This window comes from Pipistrellus kuhlii, unplaced genomic scaffold (genome assembly GCF_014108245.1).
Source record: "Pipistrellus kuhlii isolate mPipKuh1 unplaced genomic scaffold, mPipKuh1.p scaffold_m20_p_9, whole genome shotgun sequence".
NCBI lineage: Eukaryota > Metazoa > Chordata > Mammalia > Chiroptera > Vespertilionidae > Pipistrellus > Pipistrellus kuhlii.
Window position 1 is genome coordinate 14,320,112 of NW_023425595.1, and position 16,655 is coordinate 14,336,766.

General features: G+C 47.4%; 1 protein-coding gene across 4 annotated transcripts in view; it reads left to right on the forward strand.

The window, feature by feature from the left end:
* Positions 1–375: 375 nt before the first annotated feature.
* Positions 376–16,655, forward strand: part of MPPED2 (metallophosphoesterase domain containing 2) — a 167,947-nt gene continuing 151,667 nt past the window's right edge. The window contains exons 1-2 of one of the 4 annotated variants that reach the window (XM_036427372.2): positions 376–849; positions 6,461–6,709. In XM_036427372.2, coding sequence (XP_036283265.1) covers positions 6,582–6,709 — 128 coding nt within the window. In that variant the 5' untranslated portion in view covers positions 376–849; positions 6,461–6,581. Of the gene's footprint in view, positions 850–945; positions 970–2,651; positions 2,789–6,458; positions 6,710–16,655 lie in introns of those variants that run through there. The other 3 variants (XM_045577597.1, XM_036427371.2, XM_045577598.1) reach the window with 3 other exon arrangements.

Sequence of the window (16,655 nt, forward strand, 5' to 3'; positions counted from 1 at the left end):
GGGAGAGGACCCAGGGTCGCCTTCTTTGGTCTGAGCGCAGTGCCCCAGGCCTCTCGCCTGGTCCCAGCGGCGAGCTCTGCGCCCTGTAGCTCTGCCAGGACTCCAGACAGCGCCTGGCAGGTCGGTGGGTGGAAGGCCGGGGTGTTTGTTCTCTTTGCAAAAGGCGCCCTTTTTGGAGGGAAAAACTCCCTTTATTTGTCCTGGGATTCCGTAGCACCCCTCCCCGACCCCCTATCATTTTTTTTTTATGCTGATCACACTCATGAGGATGAACTTGCAGCTCGGCTTCCTGCCGCCTGTTTGACCCGGGAGCGCCAGCAGGCTGCCGGCCTCGCCCTCAGTTCCCTCCTCCTCCTCCTCCTCTTGCTGCAACCTCGAAGCCCCGGGGCGCAGGCGGGGGGTTCGGCTGGGCCGGGGCTGAAGGAGGAGCGCGCGGGGGCGCGGGGTCCCGCCGGGGAGCGCGCACGGAGCGGCGCCTCGGCCGCCCCGCTTCCTGGAGCTGTGCTCCTTTGACCCCAGTGGCAGTCCCTGTCACTGCACCGCTCCCTCCGGCTCGCCGCGCCCTCGCTCTCCCTCCGCGCCCCCTCGATCGCTCTCTCCCTAGATCGAGGCTGCTCTTGTCCTCTCTCCCCCCGCCACCCCCGCCTCCCTCCCGCGCCGCGTCCCCCCGGCCCCCGATCCCCGGCCCCAGCCCGCGGCGGGACCTCGGAGGTCGGAGGTTCTGGCCCGCCCGCGCCCCTCGCCGCCCCCCGCGCGCCTCCCGCCGGCCCCGGCCGCCCCGCGATGGATCATCGCCTGCTCGCCGGGCGCTGAAGGCATCCCCCGGCCCCGGAGCGCAGCCCGGGAAAGGTAATCCGCCCCGGGAAGGGAGGCGGAGGGCGGGGGAGGGGGAGGAGGCAGCCGGGCGCCCGGTGCGGAGCGCGAGGGGAAGGGAGAAAATGCGCACACAAAGCGGAGCCCGGGGGAGAGGTGCCTTGTCCGAGGCGCGTGCGGGGGGCTCGGGGGCGGAGGACCGTGGCTGCCCCGGTGCCCCCGACATCCGCACGAGCGGGCGCTCCCCGAGCCATTCGGAACCCGGGGAAGGCTTATGTTCTTCCTCCGAACGAAAGCGAAGTCTTTTTATTTTTTTATTTTTTAGGAGCTGTCTCCCTCCCACTCCCCATCCTGCCCTTCTGTTCTTCTTCCCCCTAATCCCCCCACCCCCGAGTCTTCGGCCCCGACCTCTCGGGGTCCCCAGGTCCCCGCCCCCTCCTCCGCTGGGATTTCTTAGGCGGAGGGAAGAAGAGAGTGTCGGTGAGGGGCCGCGGCTGAAGCCGGGCGACGGGGTTGGGGGTGGGGACACGAGGGCCAGGCGAGCTGTTCACTAGAAAGTCCCGGGGTTATGCGTTCGAGCCGTCCCGGCCTAGGCCCGGGTGCATTGTGCTGGCCCGCACCCCGGGCGTGCGCGGCGGCCCGGGCGCGGTGCGGGGCCGGGGAGCTTTGTGCTCGGGCTGCGCTCCGCCGCCGCCGCCGCCCCCGGCCGCCCGCCCGCGCGCGCGCCGCTGCCTCTCGCCCCGGCCCCGTGCCCCGACCCCGCGCCCCCGCCGCCTCCGGGCTCCGCGATCGCAGCCTCGGGCCGCGGCACTGGGGACTAGCGGCGAGAAAAAGTAACCGTGGCCGCACGGTTTCTTCTGGAGAGAGGCGGGAGTTTCTCTGCTATGTGCACGTTCACGGGGTTATCTCTGCAAAGCCTTTGAATGCCCGGGGTTTGCGGCCTAGGAGGCGAAGGTGGCATTTTTTTACTGGAGATTGGGGAGGGGGCTAGAACCCACCAGCAAGGAAAGAAATGAAGGATGCCCACACGGGGCAGATTTATAACATATTTACTCCCCCCCCCCCCCCCAGCACACCCCACATGAAGTGCAAATTCGAGTCATGAAAAACATGGAATGGGTTTGAGATGTTGCAAACACACACACACACACACACACACACACACACATATCAGGACGGGGGAAAACACACACACACAAATAAAACTTTAAGTGAAAGAAAAGATTTTTCCAAAGGAGTGTGTGTGTGTGGGGGGAAACTGGGTTTTACACCCCCTTCCAGCCCTTGCTGGCTTCTCCCCCCTGCCTTGCTCCGCGGCTCCCGGGGAAGCAGCCCGGCGGATCCGGGGCGGGGAGCGGGGAGCGGGGCGGCCACGGCGGAGGCTCCGGGCTCCGGGCTCCGCTCCGCGGGCTCGGGGATGCCAGCCCGCCCGGAGCCCGGCGTCGGGGGCGAGGGGCCTCGATGCCTCTGCGAGGATGGCGCCGTGTCAGAGCCATTGGCCGCCCGCGGTCATCCATCAATCCCGGGGCTGGGGGAGCGGGAGAAAGGAAGACATGAGACGGGGCCGCGAGCGCAGCACCCACAGTGCCAGCGGCGACGGCAAAGGCGACGGCAGTGGCAGCCGGGGACTCGGCGAGTAAGACGAGCTGGTGCTCCAGGAAGGAAGGGGGAGCTGGAGCCCGGACGAGCCCGAGGGCAGGGCGAGCCTGTGAGTGTGTGTGCCTGTGTGTATGTATGTGTGTGTGTGTGTGTGTGTGTGTGTGTGTGTGTGTAGTTGGTGAAGCCTCCCCACCCCCCGGGTTAAAACAAACACACCAATCCAAAGTAGAGAATTCCGCGCCCCCCCCTCCCCCCCCGCCCCACCGTATATAGCCTCTGCGCGTGGCCAAAGGCGCAGGAGGAAAAGTCCTGCCCTTCCTCGCCTCCCGAAGAATGCGCCAGCCGGGTGTCCGCAGTGCTGGAGACAAGTTCAGGTGTAAGTGCGGCGGCGGGGAGGGCGCTCGGCGGACAGCGGCACGTGGAGCTTTCGGCATCTCTCCCGAAAGCCTGGCGGAGTAGCCGCCTGGAAGGCTCGTGCGAATCGCCCTGGGATGCAGGGATGAGTAACTGGAGGTGGGCATGCGAGAGCCAAGGCGGGGGGGGGGGGGGGGGGGGGGGGGGGAAGAGTTTCTGCGATCACCGGATCCGTGCAGCCAGAGGGAGGAGAACGAACGAAATTTGGCGCCGTGGGAGCGGGCGAGCTCCAAAGTCTGGCCAGGCGGGTCGGGCGATCGTCTGAGGGCAAGGGGAATGAAATGAGCATCCTCTGACGACGATTTTGTATTTCACGATTTTGCGGGCTCCTTTCTCATAGGCTATGCCACGGCGGTGCTTGGGGGGGGGGAGAGGTCAGGAGTGGCTGCGTGGAAACTTTTTGGTAAATTGGATTTCTGGTGTCTAGGAGGTGGAGACAGTTGTTTAATTCCTCGTCGTTTAATCCTTTCATTGCCAGCAAACTTTAAAATGTTTTCCAACTAGATTTCCTGGGGAGGGGGGACATTGCAAGTTGCACAGCTTAAGGGACAGGAGAAATGACTGCTGTCTAGGAAATTCAAAATGTGCTCACAGGGCATTTTTTTTTTAAGAAAAAATCAAAACTAACACCAGCATGAATGTTTGGCATTGCTAGTCCCTTTTTTAATTTTTCTTTAGGATTTCTGGCATTTAGTACTGGGTTCCTTTGTTTTTGTGGAGCAAATGTGTTGAAAAACTTAAAAATATTATATGCGAAAAGTAATGAAAGTGTGATGAGATGCTCCAAAATCTGATCATTTGCAAGGTTTTACTGCCTTAAATATATGAAGCAGGGTGATGTAGCTTCTTGATAGTTGAAGGCAGTGTATCATTGTGTCTTGTCGCAAGCTTTTAACAGATTTCCCAGGTAGGGGAGGGAAATGACCCTTTTCTGAAAATTTACCCATAAAGGTCTTTCCCATGTGTTGGTGTTTAAAATTCGTAAGATGAGTGAGTTCATTTTATGATGTGAGTGGGGGTAAACATAGCATTTTTAAAAATCAGCTTTTTTTTATTGACTTGTCTGTAAAGGTTCCTGTGAAAGTTGTGAAGCTCTCTGCCTCAGTCTGACATTTTCTTCAAAGGACCCCAGATTAAAGAAGATAGACACTGCAGGTGCACTGTTTTGATAAAACATTTGAAAGAGAACATGGTTAAGATGAATTCAAATGAGGTGCCAGTCACCCATTTAAGCCATTCAACGTTCCAGGGGCCTGTGCTTGCTGCTGAAAAGATAGTCAGTTTGTCTTGCTGGGCAAAGGTGCAAAGAAGCACGGATGTCCAAGCGGACCATTTAGGTGTGTGAATTGAGCACCTTCTAAGTCCCGTCTCTCCTGGGCTTCCAATGGCAGGGTCTAATGCTGACTCCTGTAAGTCATTGCATAGACATTTACATAACGGGTATGTATATTTTATTTTAACTAGTGAGTTTGTTCCAGAAATATTTAAACTGTTTCTGGCACCGAGGGCAAGGATTGTTCCTTAGAGGTCACGACAATGGTCTAGACATGGGTTTTGTTGCCTTCGCTTCTTCCTGTATTTCACACAATAGACATTGATGGCAGGAACATAAGAATTGCCGTGCAATTTTTACATCACTCTCTAATTGTGCAAACACTTGAAGTTCTCGCAGTCTGGAAATGTGCTTGTGTGTGTGTGTGTGTGTGTGTGTGTGTGTGTTCCCCCTCTGTGCTTTGATGGCTAGCATTCTTTTTAATGGCAGTCATTTCTATAACAGGAAGATGTTTTCATTTGTATTTACTTTTCAGCATGGCACAATTATGCAGTTTTGCGCTTCAGTACCGTCTCGGCACTTTGTGTCTCAAAAGAGAATTACAGTACTTAGAACAGGACTGCAATTTGAAGCAGGTGTTGTGTTTTACTGTTCTGCAAAATAACAGTAAAATATAATTGTGGGGGGAAATTAAGGAAACAGCTGCAAACTTGGTATGAAAACTGCTACATTATGATTGGTAAGCAGTTCTTACAGATATCTTACATCAGAGGGGTTAAGGAAAGACTTTAATTTCGTTAATCCTACTGGCCTGCTTGTCTATCAACTGGTGCTTAAAAGGACTCATACCTCCCATGAAGTCAGGAAGAAGAAAGGGGACCCAAAGGGACACAGTTTAAAATGCCAGCGCACCAGGGATTCCTCCTTGGGCAGGGCCTTTTGTACATTAGGCACGCGGGCAAGGTTGGGTGTGTTGTTCAGCTCGCCTTGCTAAGATGAACAAGGCGATGATTTGAGTGGAATGCTGTGGAATTTCTCAGCCCAGCTAGCATATGGAGGACTCCACGAGCCCCCGGTTGCGAAATAATAAAGTAAATGGCCTATAGCAGGCCATCTGCCTTTTGCTTGATATGTAAGGTGTTTCATGCCAAATTTAAATCCAATCTTGTTATTCTACATATTTTTATTTGCGAGAGCAGCGAAGACTCAGACGCTTAATGGGGCACAATGGCAAACGGGTTCGGATGCGGAGCGCTTAAAAGTCAGAGTGCGGGTTACCCAGGGGTTACCCGAGGACTGTGCTGCCTGCCGCCGCTCCTCCACGGCGTGATCGATGGCAACAGCCTCCGTGGGGGGCTGTGCTTGCTCCGTCTTTGCACACCTGCTATAAAAGTAAACACCCTCCTTTCTGGACACGGTGCAGCACATCATACATTGACATTTAAAAGAAGGTTCAGAACGAGTGGAAAGGTTAAAAAAAAAAAAGTATGAAATTAATTACTGAGAATTAGGCAGCAACAAGCAAGGAGGAGGCAGGTGGGGTATGTAAGGGTCCCCCTCCTTTTAGTGCTTCCTCCTGCCTGGAAGAGCGATGGTAATGAATGCATCCGAAGTGGTGGTCCAAGCCTGGGGATGTCTGCCTTTCCCCCAAGTGACTGCAGTCTTTAGAGACACGATGTTCGATTTAGCACGAAGCGTTTGCCTTTCCCTAAAGTTCTTTGCTGGAGTTGAATGCATATGTGTATTCAACTACACATACACATATGTTCAAAATACACAGGCATTGAGTACCTATGTATTTTGGGAGCCACCTTGTAAAAGAAAAAGAAAATACGTTTAATGTGTACACGTATGATGTACGTAGTACAGGTACACACATTTACTGTGATGAGCACAGCTTTTTAAACTTACATACCAGTAGGTTATTGCATGTTATGGCTGCGTTAGGCACTGAGATTTTAAATTATCATCTGACACCAACTTTGTACGGACCCAATATTCCAATTAGCAGGAAGACTCTCGCACTTCAAGCGCAAACCATTTATAGTTAGACTCCATGGCAACTGGGGATATGGCCCTTCTGTAATTCATGTTAAGTGCCATAATTATAATTAAAGAGGAAATCTTCGTTTGAACACCATTGAAATGATTTGCTGGCAGCCAGCGGTGTCACCTGGAGTGTAATGTCCACTCTGAAGTGCTCGCAGGAGAGAGAGTTGGAAAAGGTTGTATCCACGAGACAGCAACACATTTGGAGATTTTTTTTTTTTGGGGGGGGGACCAATTTCATGTCCGGGTGTCACATAGTTGAACACCCTCTTTTTCTTTGTTCTCATTTTACAATTTTTTTCTTTCCCCCAGAAACGCACAGCAGGATTGATGAGGAGATCCTTGGGTTCAGAGGTCGGCTGAAGTGCACCATGCCTGCTTCCATCCTTCGCTCCGGAAAGTTGTGAATTGCTCATGTCTATAGAGAAGAAGGATGGCACATGGGATTCCTTCTCAAGGCAAAGTTACCATATCGGTGGATGAATACAGCTCTAACCCCACCCAGGCCTTCACGCACTACAACATCAACCAGAGCAGGTTCCAGCCGCCGCATGTACATATGTAAGTATTGCTCATGAACTTTTAAAAACTAGCAACCAAGAAAATAGACATAAAATAAGAAAGGCACTGATGACTGATGCCGGGGAGAATAAAAAACCTATGATTCGCAAAACAGATGCTTATCTGGGGTCCCCACTATAGCTTGGGGGAATACCCTACCTCTGTGTAACACCTCAGGTTATCAGAGTACTTTCAACCACAGTTTGATTTGCAGAGCCTCTCTTGGGTGGTGGTGGATTGCCCACATTTTTTGGATTACATCGGAGAGGTTTAGGTATTTGCTTAATGTCACATGATGCATTTTGGCCGAGTCGCCTCCTGATCCCCTAGCTCAGTGGTCGGCAAACCTCGGTTCTCAAGCCACATGCGGCTCTTCGGCCCCTTGAGTGTGGCTCTTCCACAAAATACCAGGGCCTGGGCGAGTCTGATTTGAAGACGTGGCGTTAAGAGAAGTTTATGTTTAAAAAATGTGGCTCCCAAAAGAAATTTCAATCCTTGTACTGTTGAAATTTGGCTCTGCTGACTGATGAGTTTGCCGACCACTGCCCTAGCTCAGTTTGCTTTTATGTTGTATTGCTTGTCTCCATGAGGAAATATTTCTTGAAAATTTCTACTTCCTCCCCCCTCACCTAACCTTTTACATTCAGCTGGGAAATAGGCCTAATTGGGACTAATTGTTCAGCCCCCACTGAATCCGCTGCCTGGCCTGTTGCTAGTGGAAAATGTGCTGCATGTGCATGATTCCAACAGGAAACGAAGGTTTAAGGGACGGTGGAACACTGGAGTCCAGGAATTGTACTTTTCTCTCACTCCCTAATACTGTTTGAATCAAGTGCGGTGTAAACTGTTCAGGGAACCAAGTGTGGGAGAAATGAAGAGGCAGGATTTTGCAGCACCGGGATGCACACCAGCTTTTTCTTTTCCTCTGCTGCAGGATGTGCGGGGCTCTCAGCAGATGGGGCAAAAGGTCGCCCTCTCCCTTGTTTATTCAAGGCCGGGTGCGCATTCTCTATGAGACCCTTCCCATGGCTAACATGCGTCTTTCATAGTAGGACTAAACCTCTTTGAAAACTATTGTATAGTTAAGAGAGAAAGGAAGTTAGGGTTCTGTTGACTGTTTTTGCCATCCCTGGCAAATTGGACTCGGGGCATGTCGAAGTCACATGCTCTTTTTGTTTTTTAAAAAAATAGTGGGACCGCCCTCCCTCAAAAAACTCTCTCTCTCTCTCTCTCTCTCTCTCTCTCTCTCTCTCTCTCTCTCTCTCTCTTTCTCAAATTTAGAAACACTAACCAAACAAACTACCTGAACCCTTTGCTCCAGCTGCACAGGTTGGCTCTCTGTCACCTGAGCACACCCTGAGCCTTTCCATCTTGGTGCTGTGCTCAGCTCCAGTTCAGGCTGCTCTACATCTGTGAAACCTCTTCTGTCTCCCCCAGTCCGCACTGACTGTGCCTTCCCTAGCCCAAAAAAGGTGCCCCTAGTCTGTCTGTCTGTCTGTCTGTCTGTCTCTCTCCCCCCCCCCCCCCCCCGCGCCCACTCTCTCCTCTCTTTCATTTATTTCTTAAGGCAGGGATTGAGTAGGTAACAGGTGTTTAAGAAATACTGATTGATTGCTCAATCCATCCATTGATTTGATTGTATTGTGCATTGAGACAAGAAACTATGTTTGAGATTTGGAGATTTTCATTGGCATTTTTCTGAGCTGTTTTATCATTATGAGTGTTTGAATGAAAGTGTATTCCTATTTTCATGATGTTGACCCACCTTTTCCTTGTCTTTACTTTTTCATGTTTCATGTGTTGGCAGTGACTGGGCCCATGGTAGGCATCCAAATATCTTGGTGAAATGTGCTAATATTATATTTCTGTAATTTTTCTTTTAAAAGATTGCCCTTAGTCCAAATAAAAATTTAAATTGGCTAGAAAATACCTATAAAACATTTAGTCTAAAATTTCTTTAGTTTTTTTTTTTGTGTGTGTGTGTGTGTGTGTGTGTGTGTGTTTTAATTTTTAACATGTCACACACAGCTTTGCTCCTCTCCCTGAAGATATTTTGTCTTTTCCACTTGAAATGTTACTCATTTATTTTGCATGGGATCCTTAAGACATTTGTTTTCCTTGTTCGCTTACAACTGAGGCCTCTGAAGAGCCACGGCAGATCACCTGGATTGAGTTGCAATCTTGCTTCTTTAAATGATCCGTGGTTTTCTTTCATGTAGCCTTTTTTGGGGTTTTCTCACCATAATTAAGGGCGAGCTCACTTCCCATTTAATTCAGTGAGTCTCATCTCAGCTTTGTGACACTCCTCTCTCCCCCCTTGGTCAACTTCCTTTCTCCAGGCCTCAGTCTACTCATCTGTAAACATTTGCACCAAATGATAGTTACGGATCTTTTAGCTCTGACATCCTAAGATGAAGATGGCAACCGAGACAATAATTATCTGCAAGCTTTGTTGCTTTGGGGGGAACACAGACACATAAGACCTGCTCCCATCTTCATGAAGCCCATCGCTGATTTCAGAGCTGTTGTTCAACTGGCTTTAAGAAGTTTACTGCTTGGTCTTGGTTTGCTGTTACCTGTGAGTTCTGATGAGGCTTTCTAAAACTCACTGGCCTACATCTCTGTGATGTAGAGACTTTTTTACAAAATATTTTTTAATTAGAGAGGAAGAGAGGGAGAGAGATATAGAAACATTAATGATGCAGAGAATCATTGAACGGCTGCCTCCTGCATGCCTCACACTGGGGATGGATCCTGCAACCCGGGCATATGCCCTGACTGGGAATCAAACTGTGATCTCCTAGTTCATAGGTTGAGCCATGCTGGCCAGGCAGGAAGATTTTTTTTTTTTTTTTAAGAAAGCAATCCTGTGTGACCTTGGGAAAGAATATTAAAACACAGCTGGTGTTGGCAGGGAAGAATTTAACCCAGAATTTGTGTGCCCCTCTTACCCAAAGTCTTGAACACACTAATAGGTGCGCTGATGGAAAACCAACAATTAAGAGGGCTTTATTTTTCTATAACCCTTTTCATCTTTCCCAAGAAGACTGTTGAGAAAATTATTTAGTATTTAATGATGGTGGAAGGAGCTGTCAAAGGAAGCAGTGTAGGTTTGAAAGTACCGGAATGATTTTGTAAGTTTTTAATTACCTGAAGCCTTATAAAATACTAGGGGCCCAGTGCACTAATTTGTGCACCTTGAAAGGAACTGTGGGCCTCGAGGCTGCAATGGGCAGAGGGACAGGTCTTGGCCCATCCTCCATGCCCCCACCCGGTCCCTGCCATGGCCTCCAGTCCCCTGACTGCCAGTAGCTCTGATCCTGCCACTCCCACTCCCACTCCCACTCCCACATGCTGACAGGGTGGAGCAGTTGGGGCTGGCGCCAGTAGTGGATGTGAGCGAAGCTGGCCCCGATTGTCCCTCAGGAGCAGGGGGAGGTGGAGAAGCCCTAAGGGGTAATCGGGGCTGGCAGCCACCACTCACACCTGCTAATGATGCCAAGTGACTGGGGCCAGTGTCGGGTGCTGGCAGTGGGTGCGAGCAGCCGCTCCAGCACTGGCAGTTGGTGCGAGTGGCTGCTCCAGTGCTGGAAGCAGGTTCAAGAGGAGCCAGCACCCGCAGCAGGTGTGGGTGTGGGCTGCCGGCCCCAGTTGCTCATCAGGAGCAGGGGGAGATGGAGAAACCCCAAAGGGCATTCGGGGCAGGCAGCCACTGCTTGCACCTACTGATGGTGCCGAGTGAATGGGGCTGATTCTGGGTGCGGGCAGTAGGTACAAGTAGTGGCTCCAAGCAGTGGCTCCAGCACTAGCAGTGGGTGCCAGCACTACGCAGGGCCATGGTGCGCAGGAGCAAATAATTTTCAGTAACCACCAGAGGCTCGCCCTGATGACAGCGACTGGTACTGTGCCTTGGTCTGGCGCCCTTGCTCATCTGCTCCATCATCCCGCTGTGGCCAATGTCCATCATTCTCCATGCTCTGTCGCCTGCTGCTGATGCCTGCCATGTTTCGAGTTCGCCCCCTGGTGGTCAGCACACATCATATCGACCAGTTCTGTTGTTCAGTTGTTCCTTTGTTTGGTCTATTATATTTGCATATCAGGGTTTTTATATATAGAGAGAGATTATCAGAACTTTTTAGTAGAGTGTCCAACCATCTCAGTTTTTGCACTGAAAGTCCTGTGTTCTGAGAAACCCTTAGTCTCTTACTCAGTAAATGGTAGATATTATCATTAATGATTGTTTTATAAATTCTGCATTTGTTTTTTTAATTATAAGTTGTTTTCATTCATTTTGAAAACCAGTAGAGTATAAATAAGTTAATAAATAAATAAAATAACTCATTGGTGTTTTCCAACAGACTTTTTTGGATGGGTTGGCAGGTATCCTGATTTTTCAGATCAGAGATTAGGAGTGTCTCACCTACCTTTAATTGCTCCATGGGAGTGACAGTCCCAAGAGAGAAGGAATCCAGTGAGCTGAGTGTTGCTTGGTTGTTCTCCAGGGTGTCACAGTGGCCTTCATGTGGGCTGGTCTCAGGTCCTTATAACTCCCACCAATGCCTTAAACTCCCCACTTGACAGACATTAAACAGAAGCATTAAGAGTTAATTATAATAACCAGGGTTGAGTACAAAGGGTACAGCTTGAGCTGGGAAATGAGGACAACATTCATATGGTGGCTGATAATGAGATCTGAAATAATAGATCTCTACAAATGCGGATCCCACTAGTTAGTTACAGGCTTGGTTAGGCCATAATGGAAAAATTACCGAACCTCAGTCTTTTCATCTGTAAAATGGGTTTAATGACCCTTTATAATGGTTGTGAGCATTAAATGAGATGATTAATTCTACCTGAAGTGGAATTTTTTAAGAAGTACCTTCAAATGTATTTTTGGAAGCTGGCATTCCATAGTACCAGTGAATACACAGCTTGCTGTAGGACACTACTGGATGGTGTTTAAGTGGACTTGGATTTTAGTCCTGACTTGGCCACTAGTTAGGTCTATGATCCTTAGAAATTTGGGCTTCCTGAATTTCAGGTTCCTCCCCAGCTACTGGAATTGATAAGCCATTAGCATCAGACTTTCTCACTCTGGCAGTTTAGGATTTTTTCTATGTTTTATCTTTTCTTTAGTCTATTTGAAATTAAGAACACAAACACAAATCTCTCATCATTAGTGATATTCTGCAGGGAAAGAACATATATAATAGTGAGGCATCATAGAGATATGGTGGAGGGAGAAGAAAAATGACCCCTAACTCTCAGACAGACGAAGCGTAATATCAGTGAATGAATGAATGTCTGGAGCTCTGTAACATTGCACTTGCTGAAGAAGGTAGAATTTCATCCTTTCCTACAGAGCTGGGCTACATTAGCTGTTTGGGGAAAAATATATTCGAAACATTTTTCTCTTGGTAAGCCACTTTCTCATTCTCATTACAGATTTATCACTGGCCCGCACATTAGCATGGCCATAATTTTTGTTAATGTTTTCAATCTGAAATTCATCATGGAGATGCTGAATGGCCCTTTTAGTTTGCACTCATATATAAACACGGGGTATTTTTCTTTCCCTCCCCCCTTCCTTTTTTGAAATAAGTTTTTTTTTCCTCTCTCTGTTTCCCGAGGGTACTGGTCTTGTGGTCCGTGACAGCTGACTTTGTTGTACAGCTGACTTTTCCCCTGTTCTGTAGATTTCTTTGTTTGCATTCAAGCATTAGAAAGCCAGGCTAAAATCAGACATATCTTTTTTTGTCCACATGGATTTGTTCTTAGAGCCCGAGCTGTATGTTGCATAACTGGTGGTATTTTTTGTTTGTGTTTTTGGTTGTTTAACTCTCTGGGAGGGTAAAGAATTCTGATGCATAAAGCAGATCCTCTGTAGTATGGTATTCCTGGATTTCAGATTCTGAAATACTTAACCTACATTTATAGAGATAAAACAAGAATCCTAGGGAGAGTGTGGCCGCCATCCATATAAAACGAAAACAGTCATATCACCTCCACTTAAGGATTGAATCTGTATCTTATTCAAAATACAGGTGTTTTTGTTGTTTGTTTGTTTGTTTTTTAAATGTCTTTCCTGGAAATGTTTTGATAAAAATATGCAAAATGGCAAGGCAAGCTAACCAGGAAGTAATGTAATGGAGAGTCTGCATTTGAGACATATTTAATTTTAATTTGGATCCTTCAGAGCTTATGAAGATCCAGATTTTAAGATCTAAAAACAAAGTAGTGCCAGTGAATCTACCACATTTTGTATTAAAAAACCCAGGAGTTCTGAACTGTTTTCACAAAGAAGAAAAAGCTCCCTGCGTCTCAGAAGATCTATCCATCAGCTTGTTTTGATTCCTTTGCAGTATTTTCTTAGCTCTCTCCTTCCCATGTCTTTTTCCCCTTTTAGATTTTCATAGCATACTCAAAACTAGACATTTCAGGAGCTTCTCTAGCATGAGTAGGCTATTATTTCAGTATCAGTGCGGATAAAACTACCACACTTGTGCAGACCACCATGTCAGTCTGCCATTGTGTGTGTGTGTGTGTGTGTGTGTGTGTGTGTATTAATGTACAAAGTACAGTTGGAGACTTTGTGTAGAAATACTAACTCTGCAGAGAGGAAACTGGTTGGATTTATTGGCCCTTGCAGTATTTGGGTCTGCATATTTTTGTTCTATTTTGCTTTGAAGATTTCTTGTTTTCCATTTCTGCCCGTAGAAGGATAAATGTATGCAAATAAGAAAATGCATTTTTGTAGGCTTTTTTTTCGCCCCCTCTTCCTTACCACAAATCAAGAATATAAGCTCCCCTAGTTGGTTTAAATTTTTGTGGAGTTTTATATTAAGTAGTAGTAAAGCTCTTGACACTAGTTGAAAAAAAAAAAAACAACTAACACCATTTAATAAAGCAAACAGAGGTAAATTTTGAGTAGTCAATATTATTGAGCTTTAAAATTCCACGTGCAAATGAAACCATTCTTGAAGTTCCTCTGTTGGCAGTGGCTTCCTTAAAATATTGCAGGGCCCTACACCATGACATGGACTCTTCTTAGACCCATTTGTTTCTTTGTACAGCTAGTCTCTGAAACCTTCCAGCTCAATAATTCTTGGGTTAGAAAAATATCACTTCCCATCTTGCATTGGGCTATTTTGGCATTTATGCTGATTGGCTAAGCAAAGTGGCTCACTTGTGGTATTTGGGCCACAGACCAATACATATTGTACACTTAGTTAAAAATGTGTTTTGCACAAAGGCTTAAAAGGTGGAAATTAAGAAAAAATCAAGTCTCCCACCAGCTAAGCAGCCTCAGCATGTTTCTCTAATTCCCTGAAAGATTTAGCCTTTTGCTATGACAGAGACATTTTACCAGCTCTATTTTGGGCCTGAGTTTTGGAAAAAAAATTTCTCCCTTTTGTTTCGTTTTGCTTTGCCCTAGGTCTTCAAAGCTAACCACAGACCCTATTAAGACTATATTAGATTGATTTTTAAAAAAATCACCAATATCATACCTATTGCTCTTGGTTCTGTCTTATATTTAATGTGTTCCTTTTTTCTTTTTCTTTTTTTAAATCACTAGGCTTTTACATAGTAGTCCTGCTTGGCTAGGCAGGGTGTGTAATGAGAAGATGCATGTTTTATGGAGAAGAGAAAACCGAGGGTATGTGTGAAGGAGAGGGGGAAGGCGGGCCTAGCAGATATATTCATTAGCTCATAACTCTTTCTTGCAATTACGATGTCCCTGGTCTTGGGCTTGACTAACACCAGGAGTGTGTCAGTATCTCTAAACATGAGTCAACGGGGAGATAAGATAAACTGCCTCTCAGCTTTCTGGGGTATGCATGCTAATTCTGCATACCAGTGAACCCAGCATTTGAAAGGATTAAAATACCAATTGATGATGCATTTGCCTGTTTTGATCCCTGAGAAGGAACAATTTGTTAGGTAATTCAAAACTTTAGGTTTGTGTTTCAGAATTAAAAAAAAAAAATCTGCTTGACAAAATAGCGAACCCTGAACTTGCTTTGGAGAAATGTAAGAATATCTGCAATTTCGACTTCCCAAGGTTCGCCATCTGTTAGTACCAAGGAGCCTGGCCATATGTTGTGCTCAGATTCTGACTTTTACAGGTTAACTTGTTTTCACCTGGCTCTTAACCCTCACATTTTGGGCACAGCTGGCAGCACGGAAAAACCTATTTTGTCTCAAGCTTAAAGCAGAGAAGAATGGGGAGGGCCAAACCTTTGGGAAAGAGGTGTTGGCTCCTAAAGGGTATGCATTTCTGATTCTCCCGTAATGCAGTTCAAAGAAGAAACTCATTTTTTCTCTGTGTGAAATATCGGACGTTCAGCACAGTGGAATGAGCCTTGCCCCACCCCCTCGCCCACTGACACCCTGGAGGATTCAGAGGGAAATAGTAACCCCTGGGAGGTTGCTTGCCCCCACACTGTGCGACTTGATGGTGGACGGCTAGTCTGTTTTGCATCTGTCCATCTCGACCCCTCCACCACATTAATGGCAGCCGGCACGCTCCACTGTTTATCTTGGAATTTGATCCCATCATCTTGGCAACCAAACTGGGACCTTTACTACTCAGATTGTTTGTCATTTGTTGTTAATTATCTGTTACCATAAATTCTGCACTTGGAGAAGGAAAAAAAAAAAAAAAAAGGAATGTTTTGTAATATTTCCTCCAACATGTAAGTGGAGCTTCATTTGCTGTGGACAAAAGGGGAGGGGGGGGTGATCATTGGTCTGTGGCCCAAATACCACAAGCTCTTTTTTCGAGAATTGATTTCAGGGAAATCAAATGTCCTCATTTTAAATACAGGCTTGGTCAGATCCCACTATTGGAGGCAGAAAAAAACGGTTGCAGTTCAGCACCGGTCTGTATTGAGGAGGAGGTGGGGGATAATTGAACTTTACATAAGAGGTTTTGCCATCATCTCCTTGTGCCATAACTGTGTTTTGTGTGTGCCAGAGGCTGGACGTTCCCTGCAGTCGGTTCCTCCCTTTCAAAGGTTATGAAGACAAAGCGGTCCAGAGTGAAAAGTAGCTTCTGCTTACCTGCCTTTACGAGGTGTTTATTTTGTCAAGTGTAGAATGAGAGTGGGCTTTCTGGCCATTAGTCGGTTTTAATCATGCCCCCACGCTCTGCGGGGAAGGTTGTGTCACCTTATAAACCAGCAGTGCTATTTTGCGAGGTGTTGTACCACAGGCAGCAAGCACCACGGCTGGACTTAGCATCTTAATAAAGCCATAAACAGAAGAACAGGATAGAGAGAAAGGAAGAATGAATGCGTATATTTTGGAGGGAACAGTTTGGGGAGTGGAGTGGTGGTTGCTAAGAAGGCATGTAGCACATTTAAAAATATAAAAAAATCACTTGAAGAGTAAAAAAAAAAAAAAAAAATTCAGAATCCAGTCTGTCTCTCCATTCCCATGCTCCTTGCAGCTGTTTATTTATATTCTCTACTATGAGTGTCTTTACTGTGGGGATTATAATAACATATATACACTGAGTGGCCAGATTATTATGATCTCTGAAAGCATAATAATATGGCCACTCAGTGTGTGAGTGTGTGTGTGTGTGTGTGTGTGTTGTGTATTAGTGGCCTGGTGCATGAATTTGTGCATGGGTGGAGTCTGGCCAGCCTGGCAAGGGGAGGGCACATGGTTGGTTGGCCGGCCTGCTTGCTGGTAGAACTTTTGGTCGAGGGGACAATTTGCATATTAACCTTTTATTATTATATATAGATATACACTGAGTGGCCAGATTATTATGTGTTGAGAGATCATAATAATCTGGCCACTCACTGTATACTTTAATAGGTAATGGTTGCTGAAACCGGTTTGGCTCAGTGGATAGAGCGTCGGCCTGCAGACTGAAAGGTCCCAGGTTCGATTCCGATCAAGGGCATGTACCTTGGTTGCGGGCACATCCCAAGTA